Source organism: Thermobia domestica, chromosome 3, assembly GCF_964235325.1.
Source record: "Thermobia domestica chromosome 3, izTheDome1.hap1.1, whole genome shotgun sequence".
Taxonomy (NCBI): domain Eukaryota; kingdom Metazoa; phylum Arthropoda; class Insecta; order Zygentoma; family Lepismatidae; genus Thermobia; species Thermobia domestica.
The window spans coordinates 79277084-79293743 of record NC_137456.1 but is presented as its reverse complement, the minus strand read 5'-3'; the positions used below and the strand labels follow the sequence as shown (position 1 = coordinate 79293743).

At 35.9% G+C, this 16660-nt stretch overlaps 1 protein-coding gene across 3 annotated transcripts in view; it reads left to right on the top strand.

Moving 5' to 3' along the window:
• The window catches only part of LOC145680543 (uncharacterized), a 57385-nt gene that overhangs the window by 4734 nt on the left and 35991 nt on the right, over positions 1–16660 (top strand). For all 3 annotated transcript variants that reach the window (XM_081751168.1, XM_081751167.1, XM_081751166.1), the window contains exons 2-3: positions 6244–6457; positions 16471–16624. In XM_081751168.1, the coding sequence (XP_081607294.1) occupies positions 6244–6457; positions 16471–16624 (368 nt within the window). The remainder of the gene's footprint in view (positions 1–6243; positions 6458–16470; positions 16625–16660) is intronic.

Below are 16660 nucleotides of genomic sequence, written 5' to 3'. Positions count from 1 at the left end.
GTCATGGTGAACTTACTTGGACTTAATTATTTCTTCTGTACTCTGCAGTATTTTGAAATTGTCCATATGTAATTCTGTATAATGGTTTCACTTGTGCAACTGTTTATTTTTTTGTCATTTTGAAATGACACTTGACAATTATATTAACAAGTATGTAAAGATCAATACAACGTATCAGGAGTCCTTCGTGACTGAGTCGCCAGACGTATCGCATTTGTGGCCAATTAGTCCCGGTTTCGAGTTCAAATGGAGGACAATTTGTTTCGGATGTAAGTCGAGAAACTATTTGGACTCCGCTTTAAGCTTATGTGACTCTTCGAACATGATCCGGTTGTTGCATAGTAACACCAAGGTGAAACAAAATTATTTCTTTCCATATGTGATATAAATACATAGAGCAAATGATTTAAACCAAAAAGACCATGGTGGTTTCAATAAAAAACATGGTTTTTGCCAACCCTGTGATTTTGGGATGCTTTTCTTCAATAGAGTTGTTAGAATCCATATTTAATGGTAGTGTTGATACACAGACATACAAAATCATTCTTCAGACTAAAATATCTTCGGAAAGATGTTTGTACAACGGTGAACCTTTCATTTTTAAAGATGATTCTGTCCCTTGCCACCGGTCCACAGTTGTAAAAAATGATATTCTGTCCTTACGGTGTGTCCTTACACTTTCTTGGCCCAGTAATTCGTCGGACTTCAACTATTGAAAATTTATGGACTAATTTGAAGGTTGTGGTTCGTGCAAGGATTCTTTCAACAAGAAATCATTGGAGGTAAGAAAGGATGTGTGGCAGCATTGCATTTAAGTAGAGACTGCGAAACTTAGTGAATTCCATGCTAAATCTAGTTATCAAATCACGTGCATATGCAGTTAAGTATTGGGCTAGCTCAAGTCAGTTATTTTTGTTCAAACCTAAATTTGAATTCCGTTAGCAATGGCTGTCACATTTTGTAAACTGTCACCCATTGTTGTAGACTTATGTAACTTAATTTCTATTCTGCATAAGATTTCTTTTAAATTGATATATACTTAATTGGGTGTTATGCTTACTTACGTAGAAACCTCTTATTAAACTTCGTAAACGCAGAGAGTTACATGAAGTTGCTCTTAATTTTTCCATTACTACATACTCTATACGTATATAAAAGAAGATTTAAATGTGAGTAAATAAGGACTAGGCTCGTGTAATGGACCATTTTGGTATCCGTTCTATTTCTTTTTGAAACATAATTTATGACATTGATCTTCTAACAGTAGCAGATCAAGGTTTGGGTTCGATTAGGGTTTAGCATCCCGTTCACGTGAATCTACAGCTTAACGTGCATCCGAAAGACATTAGTTCTCGCCGGAAATCGAGCTCGGGGTCTCTTACGCCAATCGCGCGCATACGATCTATATAGCCAGGATGAGCTCTAACAAATCAAGGTCATGGTATCTCACTGAAATATACCTTCAAGGTTTTAAGCAAATGGTAATTTATTTTCTTGTTCATTTAAATTGCAATTATCAAACGTTACGTTACGAATATTGTTCTTATTGAGTTGTCTTGTTAATAACAGCAATTATTCTGCAAATGTTTGATTCATATATTCCATATGGCGATAAGCTGTATCCAGAAATTTCTTTTTCTTTGTTACACACACTGAAGAAGTGTAATCGTGAAAGTAAATGGAACTTGTTTTAAGTGTTGAAAAATAATTTGTCTGCAAAACGATATAAAGGCAGAAAGGTGTTTTATTACACTAAACAATCAACTATGTTTAGTGCACATATCACAATTTTCTTTTAGTGATGTGTAATAATAATACAAATTTGTTACACTAATAATAAATTTAGGCTTAAAATTTATCAGTCACTGTTACGATGTCTTCTAATAACTAAAACTATACGTTTAAATCCTTTCTAAGATTCATAATTTATTTTCGGTCAATGAAACAGTTAATTTGTCACTGGTAATATTAAACCTATATTAGAACTTCGTAACATACGGAAGCAAATCGTAATATGTATTAAAACACTGTTATAATCCAACTCCTCGATGTTGATGTAGAGAAATATATTGTTAAATAATTCGAATTTTTATGTTGTATGACAAGTATGCACTGCATTGAATCTTTGTGAAGTAATTGAAGTGACACGAGACAAGGTATTATTGTATTTATATTTTAATGAAAGTCGGAACAACATATTGTGTTTGACATAATATTTCAACGGTTTGCTCAATGTGCATTAATGGTGAATTTATCATTTGAGTGTTTTACTATTTTACATAGCTCATTTATGAAAAAAGATTCGCACTCTGGTGGTGGAATTAATGTGAATTTTGGTGTATTCTTCTAGTTTTCCTATTTAAAAGATTACTATACTGTTGTATGATAACTCATCTTAGTAGTGGGAGCACGTCCATACGATTCCTAGTGTGAGGTCCAAACGAAGTTACTGTCAACACGTAATATGCGGGAAAAGGTAGCAGGTTCACACGGATCCATAGTTACAGGTATACAGGGTTTGCCCAAGTGGGCCCAGCCCGAAAAGACACCTTGGGTTTTTTCGGGTTGGACCCCCTGAAAAAAACCACTTTCAAACCCACCTGGGTTTTGGCCTATTTGTTAGTATATTATTGATACAACTAAGGTGATCACATTGTAAGTGATTTTTTTTATCAGATTTTAGACTTTCCTTGGGCGAATTAGAGGCTTTCACGTTAAGGTATACAACAACATTCAACATAAGACCTTTATAAAGTTCTGAGTGCACTAAATGAATTTTTTTAAAAGGAACTTACCTTAACTTAAGATAGTTATAGAACAAATTAATGTATGGCTTATGCTTATAGCCTATTTGAAGTAAAATAAGCAAATTTGTACTTTAAAAAATATTTTCCGTGAATAGGATGCTCGTCGACTTGGCGACACCAAGGGACATTATCACTCATACGTTTGACGGGTTTAAGGTCATAGGTGCCGGTACTAATAGTATATATGTAAATACATTAGTAAAACTATTAGTATTATTTCTTACCTTTGATGTAAAACACAAGGTTCTTCAACTGAAATTTGGTTTTCCAACAATAACAGTTTAATTCAGTCATTTGTTGCTACTCTTCAAATAAGCATTCTGTAGAATCAACATCAGCAATAGCGTAAAAATTCTTGTCAAATTTAAGAAGCTCAATGCTCGGGGTTCCGAAGACTATGTAACGCTTACTATTTCAAGTGCTGAGTTCAAATTTCCGTACTAGTGAAAGTTTTGATGTACACGCCGTGAAAGAAGTGCTCGGGAAATTCCCGAATTAAACGCAGAAGGATCGGAAATGAATACTTCAACAATAAAACTATTTATTTTACGCTTAAGCTTGCCATACGTCCCGTAAAAAACGAGTGAGTCCCGTTTTGGGGCCCGAGTGTCCCGTGTCCCCGTAAATTTAGTCGAGACAGGGAAATGTCCCGTATTTTAACTCCTTCCATTTCTGCTATCAATATCAGCTTAGTCGAAAAGTGAAAAACAAAAAATTCTGACATTGGCTGGGAATCCTGTAATTAGTGAATGAACAGTACGCTGTTGCATGTAATAGTTTCGAGGAAGTTATAACACCACCCTGTTCGACTTGATAGCGAGCGAAATTTGCAATGCTACTTTTTCCATTGCACTTGATTTCTGCATTTACAAACACAAGGAAGATGGCTAACCTTTTCTTCAGCAACACATTAGATAAGTTAACAAGAATTATAATCATTTTCAGAGGCTATAGCACGGCCAATAAGAGATGGTCTCTGACGTTTCTTATCACATGCGGTGGGACATTGCAGCCCCTACTTTGATACCAGTGTTACCAACCACCATCACTCTGTCTTATACCATTAATTAAATTGCTACTACAGTTGCACCGAAAAAAACCTTGACACGCGAGTAGTGGCAATGTCACTGCGAGCTGTCAGAGACGTTCTCTTACTGGACGCACTATAGGGGCACAGAATTGTGCTTTGGCCCAGGTCTTAGAAAACTGTAAATCCGGTCCTGACAATTACACGCGATCTACGGAGAAAAATCAGCTTTTCATCAGATTAAACTGACGAACGTAATTTTGGCAGATACAGTCATGTAAATAAATATTGCTAAACGTGCGAAAAATATTGAAAGTAGATTGTACCACTGATTTAAATAATTTGCATAATGTTTTCCTGTAAAGCATTTTTATAGCACATCTTAAGTTTTTAGGCATCTTCAGTCTATACAATTAATTGCTGGGTACGAACAGAGAAAAGCACCTGCTGCTTAGTGAACTTTCGCCTATTATATTATTGAAAAAAAAAAAAAATCTTTTAGTTTTAGTCTCACGGTTATGCCTGCTATGCTCAAGGTGATGGTGATGGCGATGATGAGAAATGAATGAAATGACAGAATGAAGAAAGTGGGAGGAAACGTGAGAATCTCGAGAAAACCTACGCACAAGGTGTTTGTCCACCACAAAACTCACTTGACGCGAGCTAGGATCGAACTAGGAACCCCATGAACTAGAGGTGAACGCTCTACCGCTGAGCCACCGCGGCCTGTTATACTTTTGTTCATAACCAGACTACAGTTCATTGCATTGTGTTGGAAAGTTGAGGAAGGGGGGATCTGAGGTGTCCCGTATTCTCATGGAGAAAATGTGGCAGGTTTATTTACGCTGGAAGATGTTAATTTCATATAAGACATTTTAAAACATTTATTTATTTCATACAACAGGAATTGTACCTTGTTTTAAATTAATAGACCCCTTTTGGTATTTGGCGAACGTCAGTCAGGCTTCTGGATAACTTGATCTGCATTTGTTCGTTTGTCTGCCGAGCTCCTTCATGGCTATGCGGTTAGTGTACTCGTCTTCGGCGTGGGACCCGAGTTTGCCGCCCGGAGGGATCTCATGTGGTTCGGATTCCACGTTAATCAGTAGGCCCCATCTCATATAGCCTCGCTGCTGAAAGAGACGTTAAACACAAAATCAACTCAACTCGTTTGTCTGCCTCTACCACACACACTACAGGGTACAACTTTTGGCCTTTTTAAGTTAAGATTTTCAGAATACAAGCACGAGACACTCTACTTTTCCTGTATAGATTTTGGCGACATACCACCGTAAAATGTCAACATTAGCGGCCATTTTTTTTTTTCAAAACAGCGAGTATCCACGCTACGAAGCGCAATTTTCAGTCTTTTAAGTTGAAATTTTGACGGTGAAAGCACGAGATATGCTAAATTTGCTGTATAGATTTTCTCGGCGATCGAATGTAAAATTTCAAAATGGCGGCCATTTTTTTCAAAACAGCACTAAGTAGAAAATTGTTGCAAGTTGTGACAATGGCAATCTTGAAATATAAATCACATTTTAACACTTTTACCCCAAAGATATTGAAATATTTAGAAAAAACCCATATGGGCCCAGGTGGGTTGGGCTTTTTCTAAAAATCCCGGGTTTTTCAAACCCTGCCGGTATACCGCCCAAGATCTTTAAAGAGACTTCTTTGTGAAAATTCGCGCCTAAGGATATTGATAGATGAAATGACGCACACATCCAGTGGTATTATGTGAGGTACTATCTCGGCATTTGCCTGATGTGAATGAGGAAACCCAGAAAAAATCTCATTCAGGATGACTAGCCTGAAAAGCTATTACATCTTTTTTACCGAGTGTTCCGTCTTGAAATCGAACCAAAGACCGCCTACACCAAAGGCAAGAGCCTTAGCGACTACATTACACTTGGCCGCACTTGGGTTATTATCCGTTGTTAGTAATCCCATCAGAGATCGAATCTGGAATCACACACGTTAACCATTTAGCTTCAAAGAGGCACAAATATAATAAACAAATATTCAAATGAGCCATCTCGGTTCCTGTAAAATACTTAAAACGTAAAAAAACGAAATCATCTTAATGTATTACGATTATGCGCTGTAAACTAAAGAGAACGAATGATGGATGATAGTGAATGAATATGACAATATTGCTGGAATGTGAATGTGGGAGGAAACTGGAGACCCCTGACAAAACTCATGAACACAATGTTGCCCATCATAAACTCACATGGTCTTGGATCGAACTAGAGATTCCTAGCAGTAAGGTGAGCGTTGTACCACCAAACCACCACACATAGTCGTCACATATTGTTCGTTTAATAATAAAGATCTTCAAATACATCAAACATAATTCACAAGTAAATCTCAGTGCATAACTTTTTTTTTATGTTTCTGTTTCAGGTCACAACAGAGAAGAACTTTCTCAGTTATTCGAGACCGTTCTTCCATTCGAAGAAACAATCAGAAGAAACCAGCCATAGGCGATGCAAGGTTGAAGATCATTCAACACAAAAGGGAGAAGTTAGTAGATGCTAGGGATAAATTGGCTGAGCTAGCGAAGCAAACTGATGCACGAGAAAAGCTAGAGAGAATACGCGAAAGAAACTCGAAAGATGTAAGTGTGTAAATTGTCATTTTATTTATTTTGGGTCTCTTTTATTAAATTTTAGTGAATAACATGAAGACAGAAAACAGTATCGGAGATTAAGGAAGTAACTAACCTATATAGTATACATAGAATGGTATCAAATAAACTAATGAATTATTTGAGATCTTTTTTTCCAGCACAGAATTGTGGGGATATAGGTTTATGACATTTTTGTAGAGTATTTAAATGTCTGCATTGTATGAAAACAGTTGAAAGCAACTACTAATTTAATTTAGTACTTGGAAACTCCAAAATATACTATTCCACTCCAAATTTTCGAACAATGCTTCCGTTTTTCAAGGGTAATTTTTTGGGGTTTTGAATATGGCAAGTCACATTTTTAACGTTAATTTAAATTTTGGTTAGTATTATTGAGTCTTTTAAGAGCATCCAACATTTGTGTTGATAGAGGAATAGCTCATCAACCGCATAACGAAAGTTTCTTGTATATTTTAATTGATCATTTCATACACAATGGCTAATGGCTATATTAAAGAGTAAGAGGGAAACATTTGCTTGCCTATTTGTGATGACGATAAATTCTTTTATTTGTAGAAGTTATCTGTAACAAGGGTCAGAAAAAGAACCCTGAAGTTTAAAATTAAACTTATTTTCCTTACGTTTTGAATTATAAATACATGTAGTATATTTCATGAAATACTATATTGAAAGTTTTATTAACCTTAGATCAATATATGCACTTTTTATAGCCTAAAAGACATCCAACCGATAATCCACCGCAGTCCACACCTGAGTGTGTGTCTATACGAATTGTTTGTATTCTCTAGTGAAAGAAGTAAGGGTTAAGTGCTGTGGAAAGCGTTGAGCGTTATTGAGAATTATTAGGAAAGTCTAGGAGGATAAATACTCATGCAGATGTACGAGCTAGGCGCTATTCAGTTAGAACTGTTAGAAAATGGTCATACATCCAATATTTCAGTAGTTAACTATTTTACTTTTTAAGTAACGATGGCTCAGCGATTTACTGTAAAATGTGCGCTTTTATCTTTGTGTAAACATCTTCAAAAGTTGGTAAATGCTGATATAAAGTTTTGGATTCTGTCGGAATTACTCAAGCGAGATCAAATCGTACAGCTAAAAGAGATAGTGTCAATTTTGAAAGTTACAAATCTATGCATGCATACTAATATTACGCCAAAGTACAGCAAAGTTTACGCTTGGAAAACATGTTACTTAATGTCAAAGATGTTGCTGATCACATCCAGATAGGTTTTGCCTTTCAAAACAAAGGAAGTCCTTTTGCTGGTTGAACAAGCGTGAAGAACTTTAGGTCGAAGTGGCCATACTGAGAAGAAAACAAAGGAAAGAGAATACAGAATTGTATTTATTTATTTATTTATTTATTTTTTTTTTTTTTGAGTGTATTTGTTTTTATGTAACGGGTGTTGGCGCAGTTTTTAGTATCTGCGCGGAAATGTATTATGAATTAGGCACATACTTTACCTGCTGGAGTGGACTGATAATCTGTGGTAACAGTTGAATATTGAATTGGAATAATTACAGTTGTGATGTAGATAGTTCCGAGAAGTAAGAGGATTGTGAGTTAGTGTATATCCCCTTGTAAAAGAAGTAAGGTTTAAGTGCTGTAGAAAGCGTTGAGTGCTATTGTGAGTTGTTAGGAAACCTTAAGAGTATAAATAGTTGTGCAGAACGAATCGGAATAAAGTAAGTTAGAGAAAGTTGTGTATGTGTGGTCATTAAGTTACAGGAATCGTTGAGTGAGTACGGTACGAGTTGGGTTCTATTTAATTGCAACTGCTGGAAACTGGTCATACATTCAATATTTCAACAGTTAACCATCTTACCATTATCTTTTATTTTAAAAGTAACAATATCCAATCACGTAGAAGGTTTTCAATATAGACTTCAAAAACAAAAAAAATCATAATGCCATTTATAACGATTCAGTATCTCAAACCGTTCCGGAAATAAAGTAAACATGTATAAAGTTTGCAAAACTGCTTAAAATCATGGAATTCCGAGAACTTTTAACTATGGCTACCAAAACCTATTCTGTAATGTTATAGAAGCAAAGAGAATCAAAAACCATTACAAAAAATTTTCCGCAAATACGTCATTTTAAGCAGTAAAGTAATCTATAACCATGTTTTTCATATCTCCGGAACGGTTTTCGAAGTCAAGTGGCTTTAAACGGCATTATAATCGTACGTTTAGTGAAAACCATGTACAGTATTAGATGTGATACATACTTAAACACCTAGGTATATCACTTGTCATAAGTTCTAACAAGTCTTGGTCAACATTTAGACGTACTCCTTCGAACATAAGCTTGACATTTTGATGGCTAACACACACGCAAATTGTTTGGGTACGTAGTTCTGAAACGAATGTATAGTTTTTTCAAGTTACATAAATCAGTCATTTTTTTCTGTTTCCGTTCACTCCGTTGTCTTCACTGAAATGTAGTTTTTTTTTTTTTTTTTTTTTTTAAAGCAAAAATTCTGGTGTACTCTTCGAGTTGGTACAGTCCGCAGCAAAAAGCCTGCAACATGAGCATGTAAGTTTATTGTGAAACGACAAAGTCTTTTGCTCCAAAATAAGTGTGCAGGGGAGGACGCCGAGTTTCTACTCGCGTGATACGTGCCACTTAGACGTGATGTTGATTCCCTGCGCTGTTAGACGTAGTTTCACAACAAACTTACATGCTGCTCGTGTTGCAGGTTTTTTGCTGCGGACCACAAATCTTCAATAGCCTGCATTACTTCTGTAGTTAACTGGTTTCTACAGTTCGTCCTTTCTTCTCAAGGTCTGGAAGAACACCATGTTTCTTGGTTAGTTCCCTAATGATTTGCACAAGATATTTCGACACCTGCAGTTCCTCATAAACTAGACTTCGGCCAACTTTCTGGTGTTAAACTAATAATTTTAACTTTGTCTTCATTGTTAACAGGCGCTTGCTTAATCTTCAGTTTTTCAATAAGGGCATCATATTCTTTGCACAAAGAATTCGCACAATTCTATCTTCTATCCACGATCACACTTTCTGAAAACGATTGCGGCAAGTTTCTGTGCAATGTGATTTAGTATTCCTCCACACTTTTTACGTAATTCTCCTTTCTGTTTTTCACCTTTTTTTGAGTCGCCTTTATTGTGTTACTAGTGACGTACCTAATACAGAACAAACTTCATCTACTTCTGTTGGGTTAGATTCTGCAGGTACATACTCTTGGTCACTTCCTGGTTTCGTATTATCTTCCTACATCTGCGCTGACAAATATTGCTTTGTAACACGTTGGACGAAGGGACTTGCCAGGAATAAGTTCCACCGGTTGGTTTTTCGTCCTTTTCAGATGACCACTTATTTCTACATACTTTTTACTTCTTTTCAACCTTTGTGTTATTGAAGACGATCACAACACAACTTGTCCAAAAAATAATTATATTTGGCAAGAAACTTTTTTTCGTGATACATACATGGTTTTGATATCGTTTTTTTCCTATTCTTAATTGTAAAAACTTTTGATGAGCCTCACTTAATTCACTCATTAAACATCTACTCACTTTCTCATATATATTCTTATGACAGTACTCTTATACCTATTGTCCGGCAGAGCTCCATTTTTATCCAACACACAACTGCTCACCACAGAGCACAGCACTGAACTGAGCACACCACAGAGCACGTTCAGACTTGCAATGATGCGCTCATTAGACAAATCACAGTACTTGTTAGGATTTAATTTTTGTTCATACTTTAGTAGTAACATGGTATATTACTGTTTTAGTCATATTTTGTTCCATTTTTACGTATTGTACGATTATAGCTGAAAGAAATAAATACCATTGCCCTGTATTTTGACATCACTTTATACGTAACTTTCCAACGTTACAGTTTGTATACATGCCAGCTCTAAAGTTCGGTTTTTTACATTATGTTCGGTTATTTAAAGTTCGGTTTAGTTCATAGTACGTTATGAACTAAAGGTCATTTAGAGTAAGTTTCAGAATTTTCGCACTTCTATCATCAGAGATATTCAAGTACAGACATTGGCAAAATTCGTTCGTGGTCCTATTAATGCCTTATATAATTATAAATTTTCATTTCTACGATTTCGTCCATCTGTACATTGTGTGGATACAAATACGAAGTCCATATAGGACATTTTTGGCTCAACTCCTTCCCAGAATTTTTGGAGCTTTAAAATTGTACTTTTAGTGATGTTCACTTATAATTTTGTGGGATTATTTGAGGCATTTGAATTTAAGGTATTAAGAAGTTTTTAGCACTTCGTTAAAGGTCACTTCATAACCTTTCCACTAGTATTTGTCTCATACGTACAACCCTTTTCATTTCTGAGATATTGTATTTTGCGTGTATCTTGATTTGCTACACCGTGTTCGAAATATGAGCGCCGTGGGCATATGGAATGGAATTAGAAATTTCTAATCATACCATTGCACATTGGACCAGGAGTCCCGAAAACCTGGCCAAAACCTCAAAAATGAAAGTTCATGGAAGGGCCTATCACTTAACACATATGATCCAGGAAAGTCCCAATAGTACAGTATACTGTTATCAGGGTTACTGACATATATGTTCACTGTTTTGACCAGGAGTGAAAGCCAAAACGATACTTTGTAAATGTTCTGTATTCATGTATTTTCTATGTTAGAGAAGGTTAAGTTTGCGATATTTTTACGGATAGCGTCATATCCACGACTGGGTAACTATCGTTTATTCCATCTGTGTATATTATAATTCAATGATAGACATCTGCTTGTGACGTTATATGTAATTTATCAATTCTATGAGTGTTTCTAGAGAAGTTGGTTGTAAATCACGAAGAAAAACACATTTTTATGGTCTCATAGGTTTTTAATCCAAGAAAAGCAGATACAAAGCGTTTTTTTTTTTTTTTTTTTTTCTAATGTAGTACTTGAATTATTTATGTTTCTGGAACAGTGGACCAATTTTGCCTGTTTTTGCCCATTTAGATTGTAAGAGCATATTAACTGTGGATGCCGTATAAAATTTTCTAACCAAAATACACCACATTAATAGCAAGTTTGTTCTTTTTTCAAAGCAATGCCACATAAAATAACTAGAAGAAAGCTATTTGAGTTTCTAAAGAATGCAGAAGGGAACAGAGAAGCCAAAAAGCAGCAGCTCCTGTTAGAGATGCAAAAAATCCGATTTTTTTGAATCTATGATTTCTTGCACATAAAAAGCAGGTTTTTTTTGGGGGGGGGGAACGAGAATTTTGGAAATTTTGGCTTTTTTGGGAAAAAAACGAGAATTTTGGAAATTTTGGCTTTTTTGGGGGGAAAAACGAGAATTTTGGAAATTTTGGCTTTTTTCATTTTCATGATTTTTCTATTTAAATAGCTTTCTTATAGTATACTCTCAAGTTAAATAAAATTTCATGACCTAAATGCTATATTTCGCTCTGAAATTCACCATCATGATGGATGGAACACATGTTTTATGAATTAAAGTAAACATAAAGTACGTAGTATTTGAGGACAACTGTAGAAGATATTTAACTTTATTTTAACTTCTGAGTTATGGACATTTTTTCTTTTCTACATCATTTCTGTTTAGTCAGTCGTGTTTCATTTCCTAGAGATTAGTAGGCCTACTCTAGCTTCTAGCACTTAAGTTAAACTTTTGATTTTCTGGCCTATGGAATCAGAAGGTTCAATGCCGCGTTCATAAAAGCTCTCCACTGACTTCATTCCTTAGCCAACTGGATCCAGTTTCCACTTTGTATTCCTATTTCTACGAGATCCATTTTAGTATTATCCTCCCATCTGTGCCTAAGTCTTCCTAATGGACGTTTTCTGATTGGATTTCCAGTTAAAACTTTGAAAGCGTTCGTATCTTCTTCCATTCTGGCTGCATGACCTGCCCACCTGAGCCTCCTAGACTTAATAACCGTAACGATGTTTGGTAAACCGTATAAATTATGCAGTTCTTCGTTATAAAGTTTCCCTCATTCCCGTTCCTCTTGGGTCCGAATATTCGTCTCAGGATTTTATTTTCAAATACTTTCAGTCTGCGTTCTTCCCTCAAGCGACCCTGTTTCACAACCATAAAACACAACAGGCACGATTATCGTTTTATATGTATTTTAAGCTTTAAATTCCTCGACATAATACTTTGAACTGAATAATAACACGAATTTCCTGATTTCAGTCGACATTTAACTTCTTTGTGGATATGATTTTGATCTGGTGACATTGATCGCAGATATTTGAAAGTATCCACTTTGTCGAAAGTATTATTTGATATTTTGACGCATCCATAATTTGCCATATTACGATCCCGGTGAATTTCCATGTATTTAGTTTTCTCTGCATTTCTTTCTATTGTTCTCTTATCATCCCCTATTAAATTTACTTCATCAGCATATGCCGTAACCTGGTGAATACAATTCAGCTGTAGGGCCTGGTTGCTATTTTTATTTTCCTTATAGCGTACTCCGGAACAAAGCTGAACAATAACGTACTTCCTTGTTTCCAGGCCATTCTCGACGTGGAAGCACATGGACAAGAATTTTTCTGCTCGGACTTTACTTTGAGATTCATTTAAACACATTTTAATTAATCTGACTAGCTGTTTCGGTATTCCAAATTCTGTAAGAATGTTATACAATGTTTCCCTCCTATCCGAGTCGTAAGCCTTTTTGAAACCAATAAACACCTGATGTACTGGGTAATATATTACCATTTCTTTTCGAGTATTTATCGAATAATAAATATCTGGTCGATAGTTGATCGATTTCCCTAAATCCACACTGATAATCTCCAATAATTTCATCTGCGTATGGAATCAATCTTGTTAATAGAATGTTAAGAGAAATGCCTCGATAATTATTACATTCAGTTTTGTCGCCTCTCTTGTGAATTGGAACAATGATTGTTTCTTTCCACTCTTCTTAAATGTATTCCATAGTTTTTCTCTTTGAAAAAAAAAAAAAAAAGTTTCGTAATGATATGTTGAATTGCTGTCGTTAAAAATTCAGAAACCTTCAGGGCTGGGTAAAGCGTGATGGTGGTTATAAGTCTACGAAACCACACGATCAGATAAACACTTTCTTACGCATCTGATCCATTAACAGAAAATTTGGTACTTTCCCGATTCTGAACAAGCTTCAGGAACAGTCGGTGCATTACAGAATTCGGAATTTTACCGATTTTGCAGATTCCAAGCACCTGATAGGTGGTAATATTATTACGTATGTGATCAATGAATGAAAAATTTGTTCGAATATTCATATAATGTATATAAAAGTTAAAACTTAAAAATTTCAAGAATGTACAGAACCACCCGAAACCAAGCTCTTGATGTGCAGCTTTTAAGATTATCATATAAATGTATTTCTTTCATGTTTTATTTTTTGTTTCAAAAAGAGGGTGTGTGATATTTTGAAGTAAAAATACTAGATACAATTTTGCTAGTTATTTGTGTATCTTTTTTTTTAAAAAAAAAAGTACTTACTTTGTGTATAAGAAGTTAAAATAATATTATATATATATTGGTTAATCCTTTCATAATGTAAATATGTTAAGAATTTTAAAAAAATCTTCTCGAAATTCATGGTTTATTTTAGAGGTTCTATATTATCATCTACATCAACCACTAATGAAATAGGTTCTTGTGCTGTAGAGAAGCGAAACAGTCTGCTTTATCAATTTAAAGCAAAATTTTGAAAATTTCCCAGCAAAAAAGCGAAGCAGAAAAAACCGAGTTTTCTTCCGAGCCCTTGCATCTCTAGCTCCTGCTTCGTGGAAGATGAAATACCAGGTGGAGAGACGTTATGTAGTGCTGACCAAAATACAGTGATCGCCTTTTGCTATCAGATGTTTCGGAAGCTCGACAAATGCAATTACGAATATGATAAAGTAGAGGAAAAGTATGCGGACTGGCCACAGCTCCACCACAGCCATCGAGCTCGGCGAAAGTCTGACACCCAAAGGCAGACTTTGCAGAAAGCAGTGAAAGATCAAAGAGGAGAAAGACTGAGGTAATTCACTCAGCCGAGAGTGGAACCACTCTTGCTTACGCAGCCGCGATGACGTACAGAGAGCAAAAAGAACAAGTCAAAAGTACTACAACAAATCGAGGCAAGTCCAACTAGAGCGATCAAGATTAGGAAGTCCTGGACACAATCCGAAAGACACACTGCAATGTCGTATGATTCAGATAAGGTTCTGGCATTGTTTTTGAAAACAAATCTAGCTAAACATCAGTACCAGCTTCTTAGGAGCGAAGCGAAGAAACTGGGCCATGATATTTATCCCGCTTTTAATCACGTACGGGACGCAAAGAAGAAGTGCTACCCAGAGGACATAAAGGTGAGTGAGTCGTCGTCGGAAGTACCATTTCAGAGTCTACTAGATCACACTGTGGAAAGGCTTGTGCAGGTGTCTTGGAGAGTATGCCACGTATATACCGTATGTGCTTAACGTTGATCAGCAACTGGAGCTTGATGGGTCTAGTGGCCAGGCCCAATATCAAGCAGTCAGCTAGCGGGGTTGGGTTTCAGGATTCAGACATTTTCTTCATGTGTGTTATTGCAGCTGTTCTTCGAGAAGAAAAGTGTAAGAGTTGTGGTGTGGCACGATCCCCACCCATCATTACCAAGATTCTGCAGCCCAGTTCGGCTCCAATTCAAGAAAGAAACTTAGAACCTGTCATGAGAAGAGGTGCAGCAAGTACAAGAACAAATATTAGCCTTAACACCAAGTAAGGTGTTCGTTGAAGATACGGGGTTTCAAGTATAACACAGCTTCCATTTGACGATGGTAGATGGCAAAGTCTGCAATGCTATAACGCATACAAAGTCTGTACAAACCTGTTATGTATGAGACACAGAACCTAAAGATATGAACAGTTACAAGGAGATCTTCATCAGCAAGCCTGAAAATCCCGAGTCCTTCAGATTTAGTCTTTCTACATTACATGCATAAATTAGGTACAGGGAGTGAGTGGCTGCTTCATGTAGCCTACAGACTAGACATAAAGAAATGGCAAGTCGTGAAAGGAGATCAGTCAGCCGTGGAGAAAAGGGAGACATCCAAAAGAAATTGAAACCAAAGTTAGGTCCCATTGTTGACGATCCAAGGCCGGACGGAACATCAAATGAAGGCAACACGGCTAGAATATATATCTTTCAAAATGCGGAAACGATAGCCACGATAACGGGCCTCCACACGAAACTCATCGAGAAGTACTCTGTGTTATTACAGGCATTATCCACAGGGCTGGACATAAACGCAGACAGATTTGAAGAGTAGACAAATGATATCTAGGAACTGTATATGGCAAATTACCCTTAGTTCTACATGCAGGCATCAGTTCATAAGATTCTTGCTCATGGTCAGTGCATCGTCGCTCATGGCCACTGCGATATTTGCCGTCTTTCGAGACATAATAATGTATGACAAATATGATTTCATTTGTTGATCTTTTCACATTTTCTATTATTCTGTAATACCTATACATATTTTTGCAATTTATATCCGCCATATTGGGTCCACCATTTTGAATTTTCCCCTTTTGGTATCACATTCGTACTGAGCGACCTTCTAAACATATGTATACCAAGTTTCATAAAAAAATTAAAACACAACTTCCTATTTTGGCCAGGTTTTCGGGGTTCCTGGCCCACTGTGCATTGTGATTACGAAACGTGTACCAATATATGTGCAAATTATCAGAATTTTTAAAAATGGTTATCCAACCAATTTGTGGTAAATCATGCGATTTTCAATTAAATGACTCATGAACCGTCTCATTCTGTTTATATGCCAAGGTCCAGAAATACTACATTAAAATGTAAGTTATAATTTTTTGTAAGATAATTTTTGAACAATTGATTACTCGATGAATACTGTACAATGGTTAGCTGACATTTTGTTCATTCTGTATGATAAGAAGTAGTACTATTAATAAGAGGATTCATTGATAAATTATAATGTGTTTTTCATTTCAGAAGAACAACTTGACCCCAAACCAAACTCGAAAGGGCAATATCACTGTTAAACGTAGTCGCAATGGAAGAATTACTTTAACAACCAATAAAAATGCGGTTCAGAAGCCAAATCCTGCAAATGAGCTGATACAGAGAAGTTATCAAGTAAAACCAAGTAAGTAAATTATAAATCAGGAAAAAAAGTGTTCTG